Raw genomic sequence first — 15,961 nt, forward strand, 5'->3', positions numbered from 1 at the left:
TCATCAGTCTCGCGAGAGGTCTCTCACAAGATTTACTGGCCTCGTCACGTCCTGAGTTTGGCGCGATGAGGTCTTTGGATTGTGCCCTTAATCTTTAGATATCTGCTGTACTCTCATCACCCACAAGCGCATAATGAATTGGTTATTGAGGTCAGCGTTCATACCCAAAATCTAATTGTCGTTCTTCAGTGGTAAATTAAGGGCCACTAAAATGCTTCCAGGTGGGGTGGGGTGGAGATATGTCAGCAACCAGTTATACGCTGGTCTCCCTTTGGAACAGGTGTCCTGATTGGGCACCCTGTGCTCCACGGAGAGGCCCCATCGACAACGAGGGCTACCCACTGCAAAAGCACCTTATAACCTCCACACCCACCCCACAACCCAGGCTAGCAAGGGTGAGCCCACCCCAATGAGTTTTCTTCTGAGTCTTCGTCCGTCCTTTCTGATTTGGGGCCTGCTGCAATACCAACAGTGACCACTGCTCTTGATTACACTGCTGAGTGAAGCGCAGCCGACCCTCCAATTGGCTGGCAACTTTTTAAGTTAGAGTTCCCAGAAGTGGCCTTGGCGGGTTGTCACCTAATTTCTGGCTGCTAAATTCAGTGCAACATCTTGAATCTAAGTAAAAGAAAATTGCACCTATAACGCCCCCGTCACCCACCCACTCTTTAATCCTTTCTATTATTCTGATCTGTGCTGCAGTACCTTCAAGCCCCATATATTTTTCCTGAGGCATGGTGCAAAGTACTGAGTGCAATATTCCAGATTGAATTTAATGTGAGTTTCACAATAGGGTATTTCTTCACTCTCTTTGCATTGTTACAGCAGATGCAATTTTTTGGTAATAATTTGTGAAAAGAGAAAGTTAATCAATCTTCGAGTATCATTATGTACTGTGCTAGAAATCCAGTGCATTATATGGCATAATGGCATTTTTTTTTCTCCCCCAACAGATTGGTCACTGGTTTGCAGCAATGTTTACTTTCCTCAAAAGCCTTCCCCGCTATCTTATCCCATGCTACTTTGATGCAATTCTTGTAGGGGCATACACAACTCTTGTGGATATAACATGGGATGAAATGTCAAGGTGCGTCTAATGTTAAAATTGGGACAAAAATATATTAATGGTAAAGTGTTATGGCTATGCAGAAGGTTGGGATAATATTTTGCCTTCAAAGCCTGCATATATATTAAGCTAAAAGAAGAGTTTTAGAAAACTCAAATTGTAGTCTGGAGAGCAGACTGGAGCAGCTATTTAAATAAAAGTATCTAAAGGATACAAAGCAAGTCTTCGGAGGTGCAAGAAGAGAATGCGATAAACTGGCAAAAGATATCAAATTTAACAGTAAAATGTTTTTTTAATTCATTTATTAATTGCTTTGATGAAGGAATTTAGAGTTGTATATTTGGCTGGCACTAATTTAATAACAGGAGTAGGCCATTCAGCCCCTCAGTTTGTAATGCCCTTTCATTTATCTGTCTCTGAATTTCATTTGTTCCACTTCCTTTAATATGTTTGTTTTTTTTTTAAATCCATAAATCTCAATTTTTACATTTTCAACTGAGCAGCCTTGAGGAAGAGACTTCCAGGTTACTACCATATCCCTAAAGAAATGCTTTCTGATCTTGACCCCACATGCCCAAATTCTGATTTTTAAAATTAGACTCTTTCTCTTTCTCTTTCTCTCTCTTCTCTCTTTCCTCGCCCCCCCAATTTTGATTGCCAATAGTTTAACAGATGTTCCATTTTAAAGTATACAAGACCAGGTCAGACCAGCATTTCCCCGTTTTACAGTATATTCCATTGCCAATATTTCACTGGGGCCTTCACCAGGGATCGTCATTGGATCCTGGTGAGAGTTAAGTGTGGGTCGGATAGGATGGCAGGGACTGGGGGTGCTCACAAGGTGGAGGGAAGTGGGAGGAGCCAGGGTTGACAGACAGGTTGGGAGGATGGTGCCAATGAGAGACCACCCCACTCCTCTGACCCACGCAGGAAAACTTGCTGGTCTGACTGCTTGACATGGGCTTCTGCCGCAGCTGCTTAAATCTTGGTTGCGGTGGGATGAGACCCTGAAGTGGGAAATAATTGCCCACTTTAAAGGGCTTAATTCGCCCACTGGAGCGTGGGTTGCCTAAATGCACGCCCGCCCCAGCTGCTGTTGCAATTGCAGTGGGGGCATGATACACAGACTGGCCACCTGTTAGATTTAATGTGTCCTCCTGCTTTCAAACCTGCCAACAGCGGAGCATTAATTGCCACCCATGGTTTCACTGCTTGAGATCTTGGGGAGGTTTGGGTTTGGGCCAGCATTAATTTTGTGGGTGCAATTGCTGTATGCCGCCCCCAAGGCCAGCGTGAGAATGAACACATTGAGTTCGGGATATTTTCGGCTGCATATGGGCACAGGACATGAATGGCCACAGTCGCAGCTGTTTGCGTTGGCTATTGAGCCTTTGGCTGTTGCATTCAGGGAGCCAAGAGAGTGGAAGGGCATTGAAAGGGGAGAAGTGGGAAGCATAGGGTATCATTGTACACGGATGATCTGTTGCTATGTGTTTCGAACCTGCTGTTTCGAGTATATGGAGAAAATAATGAACCTATTAGGGAAATTTGATACCTTTTCCGGTACGAACTGAATGTGGCAAAACGTGAGGTATTCCCGGTGAACGCCAAGGGAAGGAGTGGGAATTTGAGTGCCTTGCCATTTAACCTGGCCAAAATAAGGTTTTGGTATCTGGGTATTCGGGTGCATAAGTGGAATTTGGCCAGTTTGGTACAGGGTGGGAAAAGAGGATTTGAAGAGGTTTCAACTGTCCTTGGCAGGGAGAGTACAGACAGTACTAGTGAACATTTTTCCGAGGTTTTTATTTGTTTTTCAGTCCGTTCTGAAATTACTTCCAATGGCATTTTTTTGGAGGGTGGATAAATTAATTTCTGAATTTGTATGGGCAGGTAAGACGCCTTGGATCCGGAGGGCTTTTTTTTGCAGAGAGGATAGTGGGTGGGGGGCTGGCATTCCCAAACCTGCTGTATTACTGCTGGGTGCTAAATGTGGAGAAGGTGAGATGGTGATGGGGGGGGGCGGGGCTGGGTCAAATTGGGTGCAGGTGGAGGAGGTCTCCTGTGGAGGAGTGTGCTTAAGGGCCATGGCGATGGTCCCCTTCTCGTTTGCCCCCGGTAGGTATACCAGTAGTCCTGTTGTGGTGTCATCCCTGAAGATATGGAACTGGCCGAGACGGCACTTTGGTGTAGGGGTACGTCGGTATTGGCCCCAATATGCAGGAATCATAGGTTCATATCAGCAGGGATAGATGCGAAGTATAGGAGCTGGCATGGGGAAGGGGTAGACCAGATAAGGGACCTATTCGTAGAAGTGTGGTTAGTGAGACTGGTGGAGTTGCAGAAATTCCAGCTGCCGAGGGGGAGTGAATTTAGGTACATGCAGGTGCGGGATTCCGTATGGCAGGAGCTTCCCCCATTCCCTCAGCTGCCAAAGTATACGCTATTGGATAATTTGCTAACTCAGGATGAGTTGGGGGAAGGGAGAATTGCGGACATTTACTGATGGTTGGAAACTGAGAAGGCGCTAGTAGTAGAGGTAAGTTGGAAATGGGTAGAGGAATTGAGGATAAAACTTTGGGGAGGGGGATGGAGAGGTGTGGTGGCCTGGAGTGGAATTATGCACCAGGTAAACTCGACATCACCCTGTCCCAGGATGAGCCTTATACAGTTTAAGATGGTGCATAGGGCCCATATGACTCGGGCTCGCATGATTGGGTTCTTCCCTGAGGTTGAGGACAAATGCGAGAGGTGCGCAAGGGGGCCCGCAAATTATTTTCATGTTTTTGCCGGTCCCGAAATTGGGGAGATTAAGGACATCAATTTTCGAGATTGTCAGAGATTGTGGATGGCGCTGAGCCCTTCGGTGGTGATTATCGATCTTTCTGCTCTGTTAGAGAAGAGGGAGGGCGATGTCATGGCCTTCGACACTCTGAATGCCCAGTGTTGAATTTTACTGGGATGGAGGTCGGCCGCGCGTCTGAGGTATCAGCGTGGTTAGGGCATATGGTGGAATTTCTACAACTGGAGAAGATTATATTTGCTTCTTAGAGGATTAGAAGAGAGGTTCTGTGTAAGATGGAGGCTTTTCCTGTCTCAATTTGAGGATCTGTTTGTCACCAGCGGGGGAAGGAATTGAAGAGTGTTGGGTTATTTAAGGGAGAAAAAGAGGAAAATGACAAACTGTTTGTAACTTGGTTGTATTTATTTGTTGATTGCTTTATCATAGTGTTTGGAATAAAATATATATATGTTTAAAGTTGTCAGGATCCTCCTGTTTAGCCCTGTTTGTTCCTGGTTTTTCCCTTTCTTGTATTTTTATTTTTCTGTTAACATCTTACCTTTTAATCCTTGGAGGACAATGGGAATATGACTTTAATTTGACTGGAAGCCTGGGCTGGTTTGCACTGAAGATTGACCTGTGACCCTAAGGCAAAGTAGTCTTCATGAAGCTGTTCGTAATTCCAACCAGCAGATTCCAGAGATTTGTGCTGCCTTTGTTTCAAACAAGCAGATGCCAAAACGATTTGACTGACATCAGTAGTGACACCGATTGATGGACTTGGTTGGCGGCCAATGAGCTGGCTTAAAAAGGCTGGGCTTTGCTGATACCCGATGGTGATTGGTTGTGACATCTCTGGAATGTTCCTCAGAGGCATGATGTGCCATTTCTACTTTTGATTTGAATCCTGGCAGCTGTTGCTCGTTCTGGGTGAGTGTGCTTAACACTCGATTTGGCTCTGTTTCGTTACTTAGCTCTGGAGTCGCCAGGTATCGTTAGGATACCGCCACAAGTTTCAAGGCCAAGTTCTAAGCAATAAAACCAGACACCAATTAGTAAGTTCAAACAAATGAGTTTATTATAATACAATTATAATACTACCCATGCACACGCTAAGATGATTAAACTATTCCTACCACTAAATAAACCAATACTTATCTTAAAGGGAACTGCCGGATCAGGGGACAAGGCCTCTTGCTCTGCTCTGGGTCCGCAGACTTCAGGTTGGTACGGGTTAAAAAGGGGTCAGGAGTGTCCATCTCTGGTAGCGATCGTTGTGAGACACTTACTTGCTGGCGGCTGCTGTCCCAAACCTCTCCTCTCTCTCAGTCAAGGTCTTCTTCGGTAAAAGGCTGGTTGAGAGGGCTGGTCAAGAGAGGAGGGCTGGTCATGAAGAACGAACTAAGTTTGGGACCTGTCTTTTATAGGTCCTAGGGCTTCACGCCCTTTTGGGCAGACCCTCTATCTGCTGGGGATCGATTGGGTCTCTTCCCGATCGATTTGTTTGAATCCCCCCAATACTGAGGCTGTCCCTCGGCTACTGGGCGGGCCTTCAGGTGCTTTGTCTTCGAACCCCGCTGATGCCGGGGTGTCTGGTATCCTATACAATGTTGCAATCACTTCCCTATTTGTGTCCATTGTCCCTGGGATCGTTCCATTACCATGTTAACTGTCCCGGAGATTGCCTCATTAGTATGCGGAATGTTCGTTTCGGTGCTGTCTGCTCTCTTAGCAGGCAGAATACACATTGGCTTGGTGCAGCCTGCTTGTGCTGCAAACTTTGTCCATTTTAAACTGCAAGCTTTGCGTTCCTCCATTTGTATTGAGGAAATGGCCAACTTCGGTGGCTACACAGCGGAGATGAAAGACCCAGTTGAACACTCTCCAGAAGGAATGGTTGCTCAGCTTTGCAAGAAAAGATCCTGCCAATCCTTTCTCTCCAATAAGCCTGCGAGTGTTTCATTTCTGAAAACAGAGCCTAGAGGAGAATCCACGAGCTGAGAGCAGTCAGTGGAAACTAAGCCTCTGTCTCTCCAGGGAAGGTGTCAGTTCAGTGTTTTATAAAGAAACTGCAGGAACACCAGAAGGGGCTGCAACATTAGAAACTTTAAACCTTACTCATACTGGGAAGAAGGTGCATTGAAGAAATCAATTGAAACAAGGACTTTTATCTTTTGCCCTTCGCCAATATTATTTTCACCCTTTTCCACCCCTCTGTGTGTCTGTCTTGTGTGTGTGTGGATAGAGGGTGGAACAGTTAAAGGGGAGTAGTAGTTGGTTAGCTTACGTTATTCCATTATCACTGCTTATTTCACCTTTACTTATAATTAAATATTATGGGGATTTCCGGTTGCGGCCATGGAGTGAGTGGTTGCACACAAGGCAGCTGCTGCCTGAATGTGTTGGTTTTGGGTCAGATGTCGGTGTTGGGGCTGGTTTAGCACAGTGGGCTAATCAGCTGGATTGTAATGCAGAACAAGGCCAGCAGCGCGGGTTCAATTACTGTACCGGCCTCCCCGAAAGGCACTGGAAGGTGGCGACTAGGGGCTTTTCACAGTAACTTTATTGAAGCCTACTTGTGCCAATAAGCTATTATTATTATTATTACTCCATTGTGTGGGAACCATAGGTTTACGCCGGGGGAGATGGATGGGATATATAGGCTGTGGAGAGAGGAGGGGCTGGTGCAGGTCAGGGATATGTTTTCGGAGGGGAAATTCACTGGGTTGGATGAACTGTGGAAGAGGTTTGAGTGACAAAAGGGGGAGCGAGTTCAGGTCCTGGCAAGTGCGGAACTTTGCGCGAAAGGAGCTACCTGCATTCCCCCAACTACTGGAACACACGTTACTGGAGAAGATACTTCTCCCAAATGAGGTGGGGCAGGGCAGGATCGGGGACATATGCAGGTGGTTGGGGGACCAGGGCATGAGTCTAGTGGAAAGGCAGAAATGGGAGGAGGAGCAGAGGAGGGAGAAAGGATGGGGACTCTGGTGTGAGGCAATGCGACGAGTGAACTTAACCTCCTCCTGTGCAAGAATGAGTTTGATTCAGCTTAAAATGGTGCACAGGGTCCACATGACTGCCTCGGATGAGGGGATTTTTATCCGGGGGTAACAGGTGGATGCGAGAAGTGTAGGCGGGGGCCAGCGAATCACGCTCACATATTTTGGGGATGTGAGAGATTGGAGAGCTACTGGAAAGCGGTGTTCAGGACCCTATCGAGGGTAGTGGGGGCGGATGTAAAGTCTTCCAATAGTGGCGATCTATATATGGTTTCGGAGGTACCGGAGCTGCCAGAGAGGAAGGAGCCAATGTCGTGGCCTTCTCCTCTCTAATTACCCGGTGACGGATTCTTTGGAATTGGAGGTTGGTTAAGCCACCTGTGTTTGCGGCATGGCTGGGAGACCTGTACAAGTTTCTCCAGTTGGAGATCAAACTTGCCTTAAGGGGGTCGGAAGAGTGCTTCAAGGTATGAGCGCTGTTTGTCGTGGGGGGAGGGGGAGGAAAGGGATTAAAAGGGAGAAAAATGTACAAACTATACTTTGCTTTGTTTGGATGTCGTTCGAATGTTATTGTTGCATTTGTTTCAACTTGCAAACCTGGTGCTGTCAATTATTGGTCAGCCAAGGGCCAAAGAATTCGGGAACTTCACACGAATTATCGGTTAATTCACCTGGGTGAGGACTCTGGGGTCTGTGTTGGGGCTGGAATTGACCACGCACTAGCCCAAGGTGTCGTAACAAAGTGGACATATTTATAAGATGGAAAAAAGAATTTATTTTTGCTAAGATTTCTACTGATCTTTTTTGTTGTAGTTTTGTGCAAAATGGCTCAACATTTGTGAAGCAACTTGCTCTGAGTTCACTGCAGATGTGTGGAGTGGGAAGATTGCCTTCTCTTCCAAAACTGTCCGGTTGCATAGAAGGTGTTCCGACTAGACCGAATTACATTACTGGTGAGGAGGAGCAATGCTGTGTTTCCTTAGCAGCCGGTAAGCACCAACCACTTTTCATCCTATGTTTTAGTTTAAATGTATTGAAAATGTTGTCGTTATGTTTTCATCACCAGTTTACCTGAAAACTCCACACTTTCCTGTTCTTTTACAACTGGTCACTTCTTCTATAACTGATCTCAACATTTTAAAACATACCTCCAAAAGAAACAAAATGGTGTCATCAGAAAAAAATCATGTCTATTGTCTCCACGGTTCAAGATTGCTACTGTCTATGCCAATATAATTGAGCTTTTCAGAGTGACATTGTCACGTGTGAAGAGAGAGTTTAATTCAGCGTTATGTTTCCATAAGTATGTGCCACAGCTATTTATAGAAATTTAAGGTGATCTTGTTCAACAGGCAGCATTTGTAGTTTACCTGTGAACAGGAAGCCTCTCTAAATGTCATTGAACTATTTTCTCTTATATTTTTTTGCCAAAAAGCCATTTTGCCTTTTTTAAAATATTTCTTTATTCTCCTTTTTCGCATTTTCTCCCAAATTTAAACCCACCAACAATAAACAATAATCAGTAATAAAAAATAATCAGGAACAAAAATATGTCAATCCCCATATCGATAACAACGATCCCGTCCTCCCACCAAACCCAAAACATTCGCCCACATGTTCACATAAACAAATTACAAAAAGGAATCCGGAATCACCCATTGCCACCATTAACACCCATCCCCCCCCCCCCCCCCCCACTAATGTTCAATGCTATCCAGTTCTTGAAAGTGCATAATGAATAATGCCCATGAATTGTAGAACCCCTCCATCCTTCCCCTCAGTTCAAACTTAACCTTCTCAAGAGTCAAGAATTCCAATAGATGCCCCCACCACACCAGGGCACAGGGTGGAGAGGCTGCCCTCCAACGCATCAGGATCCGCCTTCGGGCGATCAACGAGGCGAAGGCTACAACATCTGCCTCTGCACCAGTTTCCAACCCTGGCTGGTCCGTTTTGCCTTTTTATTTGTCAATATTATCTCTTCTAATCAGAATTTTTAAATTTCCTATCAAGGGCTGCCACATTTTTCTGCTGGTTTATTCCGCTGTTGGGGAAGAGATACGTTCATTTCTCTCAGAGGTCTAATGCTGGTAACTGGACGCCACCTAGAGGCCAGGTAAGGAATGATCACGTCACAGAATCCAAGGAATGTCTGAGGTAATTTTCCCGGGCAGGTTTGTGTGCATGTGGGGACTTTGCCCATTCGCACTAAAGGAGGCTATTCTTCCTATTGCACTGTGCTAGTGCTATGTCCGCCATGGAACTTGCTGCTGCACTACAGCCATTTTTCTGTTGTTCTTGGCACCCTCTGATATCTTTGCTGATCACTTTTGTCTGTCCTCCACCTAAATTTTGTTTTCCCTGAAAATAAACTGAGATCCCACTTTGCATCCAGGCTTTTAAGTGTTTTACAGTGTTTTTAAACCATTGCATGATTATTAAGTCTGGATTAGTCACCGTGGCAAAATGCTTCTCGTGAGGTTTTAAGCCATTTAGTGCCTGCACTTGGCCAGAATGGATTTTATGGGGAGGTGGTGGTGGAGTGGTATTTTCATTGGACTAGTAATCAATCCAGAGACCCAGGGCAATGCTCTGGGGACCTGGGTTCGAATCCCATCACGGCTAATCGTGAAATTTAAATTCAATAAATATCTTGAATTAAAAAGTATAATGATGACCATGAAACCATTGTCATAACAACCCACCTGGTTCACTCATGTCTTTTAGTGAAGGAAATCTGCCACCCTTACCCGGCCTGGCCTGTATATGACTCCAAATTCACAGCAATGTGGTTTATTCTTAAATGCCCTTTGAAATGGCCTAGCAAGCCATTCTGTGCAAGGGGCAATAAATGCTGACCCAGCCAGTGACGCCCACATCCCATGAATGAATATTTTAAAAGTGCTGCTGGTGTTTATAAAGAAGGATCCCAAAGAGCGTTATGAAATGAGTGCTCGAACGTCAGATTGATTTAGTCTGACTGAACATGTGCGACAAATCGTGCACCCTTCTGAGATTCAAGTGGATGACACATTTAAAATAAGAGCAGAAAATTCTGGAAGTATTCAGCCAGCAGGTGATGTAGCATCTGTCAAGAGAGCAGATGAGGTAATAGTTCAAGACCCCTTGCCTGAAGTGGAAAAGTTTATAAATAAGTAACATTTTGTTTTATCAATGGCACTAAGAGATGAATAGATCATTGAGGGGGCAATCTGAATAGGAAGTAGCAGAGAATTAAAGAATATAAATGTGATAGTTAAGTGTTTGAAAGAAGACGGGTTAACTTCGGATGCAACAGTTCAAAAGTAGATCTGATTTGTAACCAACTTAGCCACACACAAAGTGCTCTGTTGGAGATGCTGAGGAAGAAACCTTGAGGAAAGGTACAATTTTTAAAATGGGACCCATTTCCCTGGAGGCGTAAGAAGTGGTGACGCAACAGTGGATGCTAATTCTCATATGCCTGTCCCCCTCACCAGAGGTGCATCCATGCTGGATTATTAAAACACGTTATTTGATAATTAAAAATGACCCAGTGGCAAATCTCCTTTCATTTAAGATTTCTGTTCTATTTTAATATAGTGGGTGGAATTCTCTGAAAATGGGGCGACGTCCCCACGCCCTGGAGAAAGTCCAGAGTGATTCTCCGTTTTGAAGGGAGCTTGCAGGGCCCCGGAGTAGTCCACTCCAGCTGCCGATACGGGGCCCTGCACATCCGGCCGCCGGTCCACGCATGCGCGCGGCAGCCACCTGTGGCGGCGGCCCCGCGCAACTCGACGGACCAACACAGCAACCTGGCCCCAACAATATAGGCCCCCCCCGATCGCGCGCGCCTGCCGATCGGTGGCCCCCGATCGCGAGCCAGGAGGCCCCCACCCCAGGGGAGGCTGCCGGGTGAAACCATGAGTGAACCACGCCAGAGGGAACTCGGCCAGCTGCCGGCTGAGAATCGCCGCGGGGGCCTCTTTCAATTGCCCCCAACCGGCGCCGCGCCATCCGCATGAACGCGACTGGCGACGATTCTCCAGACCGCGGAGAATCGCGGGAAGGCTTCGGACCCGATTGCGGATCTGACGGCCTATTCTCCGACGCATGCCGAGCGCGATTTCAGTGCAGAGGCTCGGAGAAACCCGCCCAGTATCTTTCATTGTTATTCACAATAGAGACTTGGGATACTTGCCTTTATGAGCTGAGGAATAGAATCTGAGGAGGTTATGGTGGAGCTGTATAAAATGCTTATTAGGCCAGAGCTAGGGTACTGCATGCAGTTCTGGGCACCACACAATAGGAAGGATGTGATTGCACTAGAAAGGGTGCAGAGGAGATTCGCCAGGATGTTGCCTGGGCTGGAATGTTTCAGCGAGGATGAAAGGCTGGTTAGTCTGGGATTGTTCTCCTTGGAGCAATGAAGGCCGAGGGGAAACCTGGTTGAGGTGTACAAAATTGAGAGACGTGGATAGGATAGGTATGAAGAAACTTTTCCCCTTAGTAGAAGTGTCAATAGCCAGGAGGCATTGCTCTCGGGTAAAAAGGCAGGAGATTTAGAGGAGATTTGAGTAAAAATCTTTTCACACAGAGATGGTCGGCATCTAAAACTCATTGCCTGAAAGGATGGTAGAGGCGGAGAACCTTCACAACATTTAAGCACTCTTATGAGCACTTTGAAATGCCACAGCATACAAGGCGACCAAGTGTTGGAAAATGGGATTAGCGTAGATATGTGCTTGATGGGCGGCATAATGAGCCAAATGTCTTCTTTCTGTGCTCGAAAAGCTCTGACTCCAGGAGTTCCTAAGCGGATTGCATCTATTCATACACTTGTTCATTAAAATAGCTTCAATATCAACGCACTCCTTCCAAGATGGTAGAAATGTGGTTGAAAAGCAAATGTATTCTCTGATTTCTAAATAGTGGCGTAGAGTACAATAGCAAAGAAGCACTGATTCAGCAACTGCAGTATTGTGTCCAGTTCTGGGCACCTTATTTCAGGAAGGGTGTGAAGCCTTCAAAGAGGGTTCAGCAGAATGGTTCCAGAGCAGTTAATAAAGCATATGGTATCCTAGATTTTATTAACAGTGGCATTGAGTATAAGAGTAAGCAGGTCATGTTGAACTTGTATAAGGCACTACTTAGACCTCATTTGGAGCATTGTGCCCAATTCTGAGCACCATACTTGAGCAAGGATGTGAATGCATTGCAGAGAGTGCATTCCAGGGATAAACAACTGTAACAAGGAGGATAGACTGGAGAGGTTGGGATTGTTTTCCTTGGAGAAAAGAAGGCTGAGAGATTTGATAGAGGTATTCAATAGCTTTAGGGGTATGGACAGCGTAAATAGTGAGAAATGGATTCCTCTCAATGGTACATGAAGAACTAGAGGAAACAGATATAGAATAATTGAAGTAGAAGTGACGAGGGAAACACATTTTCAAACCAGAGGCTGGTTGGAGTCTGAAATGAACTTCCTGAGAATGTGGTGGAGGCAGGTTCGATCAAGGTATTCAAAACAGAATTCCATTCTCCTATCTGAAAATAAATGACATGCAAGGTTATGGGGATAAGGCAGGGGAGTTGGATTAGGCAAAATGCTCTTCAGGGAGCCAGTGCAGACTCAATGGGACAAATGGCCTCCCTCTGTACTGTAAAGATTCTGGGATGAAGAACTAGTTATGCGAGTTGATTAGTGAAGCTGGGGCTGTTCTGCGAAGAGGAGATTTGATCGAAGTACTCAAAACCATGAGGCTCTGCACAGAGTAGAAAGAACACAGCCTTCCCATCGGTGGAAGGGTTGAGACCAGAGGACATTGATTTAAGGTGATCGGCAAAAGAAGCAACGGGAATACGAGGAAAAACGTTTATATGTGAGAAGTGATTAAAATTGGGAATGTACTGCCTGATTGTGGTGGAGGCAGATTCAATCAACCTTTGGAATTCAAAAGAGAATTGCACAATTAATTATCTGAAGAGAAAAGCTTTTCAGGGCTACAGGGACAAGACATGGGATTGAGGCTAGCTGTGGAGCTCTTCAGTGAATTTGGCTTCAGTGAGAGTAAAAACTTGTTCTTTTACACAAAATAGTGACTGAATAGGACATGGAAACATCTCACCCTTTTTACATTCTGCTCAGTAACCCGAGGTCCCTTAAAACAAATATATTCAGCCACATCCCGATTGATGCACAATCAATAACTCTCGAAGAGAAATTAGAGTACAATTGAAAGCTTTATTGGACTAGATGTTTCCCCCAGCAGCCCAGGTACAGAATGCAGCAGCTAGGGAGACACAGACTCTTATACTCTGCCTGACTGGGATCTACATCTAATAGCGACTACCACACCCGAGAATTAATTTTTAAAAAGAGCTGCAATATTAACTGCTTCGCTCGCCACAGAGGCTGCCGGACCACCTGAGGTTTTCCATAATTTTTTATTTTTATTTCAGATTTCCACCTCTTGAGGTATTTTGCTTTTCAAAAGAAAATCAGGCTTTAGGTGTCCAAGCCATGGGCCTATAGTTTGACCCCAAATTCTTCACTGAACGGAAATTAGAGTTTCACGTGATCCGTGTTAAGAGTCAAGTCCCTCGTGCAATTATTGTCTTGTGTTAATGTAAATTAGCTATCTTTGTACACCCAAAATCTGTAGTAATTACAGTTCTGAAAATATTTAATTTACTTACAGGAATATTATCCTGGCATTTGCCTGCACTCTACGGCATGGCCTAATACCAAATCTACTCGGTAATGGAGTATGTGCTCGATACAATTGTAGAGATGCTGTATGGTGGTGGCTTCATTGTATTCAGGATTACTGTGCGGAGGTTACGAGTGGAGTGAAAATTCTCAAGTGTCCTGTATCGCGACTGTACCCTACTGATGACTCTCCACCTCGTGAACTAGGCGCTGCGGTAATTGTTTACTTTGTCTAATAATTCTCAACAATGTATAACTGTGGCACAAATGACCCTCTCCGACAATGACAAATCCTTATCTGCTGGTGAGGCATCAATACTCAAGGATGTTTGCTTTTACCATTTTATACCCTTTTTGGATTTGCATTTAGTTTCATAAAAACTTGTTTTCTTAACGTGCAAGGACGGTTGAACAGAATAGCATGACATTTACTGTTTGGCAGCCTGAGATTAATTTACCGCTCAAACAACTGCCTGTGGTGACCTTGTGTTGTGGCGATTGCCATGACGATCTTCAAATGTTTTGCTCTTTCCTATTTGTCTCCCCACCCTTGTTTTCACTCTTCTCCTTTATAAAATACAAGGGGAACTCGGAGGAAATTGAGCTTGATTTTCTTCCTTTTATTTTGAACAAGAATTGGTAGTTTTCTGTATCCATCAACCAGTGAATGCAGTAGTAACTACTAAAACTGCATAGTGAATAGCACAGTGCTGCGCTTAAGGCACTTTTTGTGCTTCTCAACAAGAACAGCAGCATTGGTATTTATATAACAGCTTTAAAGTAATAAAATGTCTCAAGGCAGTTCACAATTGCTTTATAAAACCAACTATGATGCTGATCCAGATAGACAGATGATAGTACAGTTAACCAACAGTTTGGTCAAAGTTTAAGAGTTTTAAGGATTGCGCTAAAGGAGAAAAGTGAAGTAGAGAGATGGAATTCCAGAGCTTAACGTCTGTGAAGTTGGTGGCTTTGCCACCTATGGTGGAGTAGTTAAAATTGGGAATGCTCAGCCTATGAATCAGTGGCACAGTATTTTTGTCGACGAGTAATCGGTTTATTGGCTGAAGATTCTTACCACTGGGCCAAATTTATTCTTCTAGTCCCATCAATTGGCCAATGGCGAACCTTCCAGTTAGACTCATCAGAATTCACAAATACGCCAGAGCAACTGCAGAAAGGCTAGCATTGTAATGATTGATTTGTTTCAGATTCCCATCTGCCTCAGCTGCTCCAAAGCTGAATTCGAGTTCTTTCTCATGCAAGTTTGAAAACAAAGTTTAAAAAAAAATTCGGAGCCAGAAGTAAGCATAAATAATGTCAGAAATATTGTGGTATGCTCATGAGTCGGCTGATGATGGGAATGCTTACGAGCAAATTTCATTATGGCCCCTCTGTTTTAATGTTATTAATCTTTCCTTTCCTTGAGGTGATGTGAAGTAGGTAGAAACAAAGCCTCTCAGCTCTACAACTAACCAACTCTCTGTAATTGTTATTGATTCTACTATTGGTTCTGGCCTAAGAAGGAACCAGGTTGACAAAGGGCAGTCTATATGAGTAAAGTGTGACTGACGACATGTTTGTCCCATATGTGCAATACTGTTCTGCCATACTGGCTTGGAGTAAAAATAACTGAAATAATTTGTTCGGCAGTTTCTGGCAGCTGCTGCCCTCCTTCAGAAACTTCACTACACTGTTGACTTTGCTTTCATTGGCATTCAAATGCGTGGAACAGTGAAATTACTGTGCTTAGCCACGAGTTGGAAAACCACTGACAAAAACAAAAGAACTGTCAAGACGTTGGTGCCAGGTGAAGCCTCAGCAAGCAATGAGCCAAGGGAACCTGCCCTGCAGCAGAGTACACATGACGGTGGCCCACTCAGCACACCATAAACAGTTGTGGTTTGTCCATGCACGTGCAAGTAAAATTTTAATGGTGTTATTAGTTTCCAATGCTGCCAAACCATCTTTCACACTGAAAACTCCTACAGATTTTAATTATAGTTGGAGATTTTTAAAAAAAATCAAATTTGCTTTCGCTTCCTTTTTTACCCCTCCAAAGTCTTGATCTTTATCCTTCTCTATTTTGCTCTCTGTACATCAGTGCTTCCAAACTAATTTCCAACCTGACTTCATTTTAACACTTGAAAATTAACATGCCAACAAGAACAAAACAATGATAAAGCAGCAAAGTAATATTATGGAATTATTAAAGTCTGTGTGTTATACATCAATATATAATATGAAAATCTCTTTTTAAAGTACTTTGTCAAAAATGGTAGCAAATAATGGACTCAACGGTTCATTACTTCATCTGGGCCGCCCCAGCTCATGAACTCTAGCCAGGAAGCACTGAATACTATTGAATGCACTTGCATTCAGCATTACCGATCTAGAGCAACATCACGCCCTGGAGGCCATCT

The 15,961-nt window shown here is 44.5% G+C and overlaps 1 protein-coding gene across 5 annotated transcripts in view; it reads left to right on the plus strand.

Moving 5' to 3' along the window:
• Window positions 1-15,961, plus strand: part of LOC119964448 (glycogen debranching enzyme-like) — a 140,261-nt gene that overhangs the window by 87,708 nt on the left and 36,592 nt on the right. For all 5 annotated transcript variants that reach the window (XM_038793948.1, XM_038793949.1, XM_038793945.1 and 2 more), the window contains 4 exons: window positions 954-1,087; window positions 7,661-7,836; window positions 8,861-8,963; window positions 13,528-13,753. In XM_038793948.1, the coding sequence (XP_038649876.1) occupies window positions 954-1,087; window positions 7,661-7,836; window positions 8,861-8,963; window positions 13,528-13,753 (639 nt within the window). The remainder of the gene's footprint in view (window positions 1-953; window positions 1,088-7,660; window positions 7,837-8,860; window positions 8,964-13,527; window positions 13,754-15,961) is intronic.

This window comes from Scyliorhinus canicula, chromosome 4, assembly GCF_902713615.1.
Source record: "Scyliorhinus canicula chromosome 4, sScyCan1.1, whole genome shotgun sequence".
Taxonomy (NCBI): domain Eukaryota; kingdom Metazoa; phylum Chordata; class Chondrichthyes; order Carcharhiniformes; family Scyliorhinidae; genus Scyliorhinus; species Scyliorhinus canicula.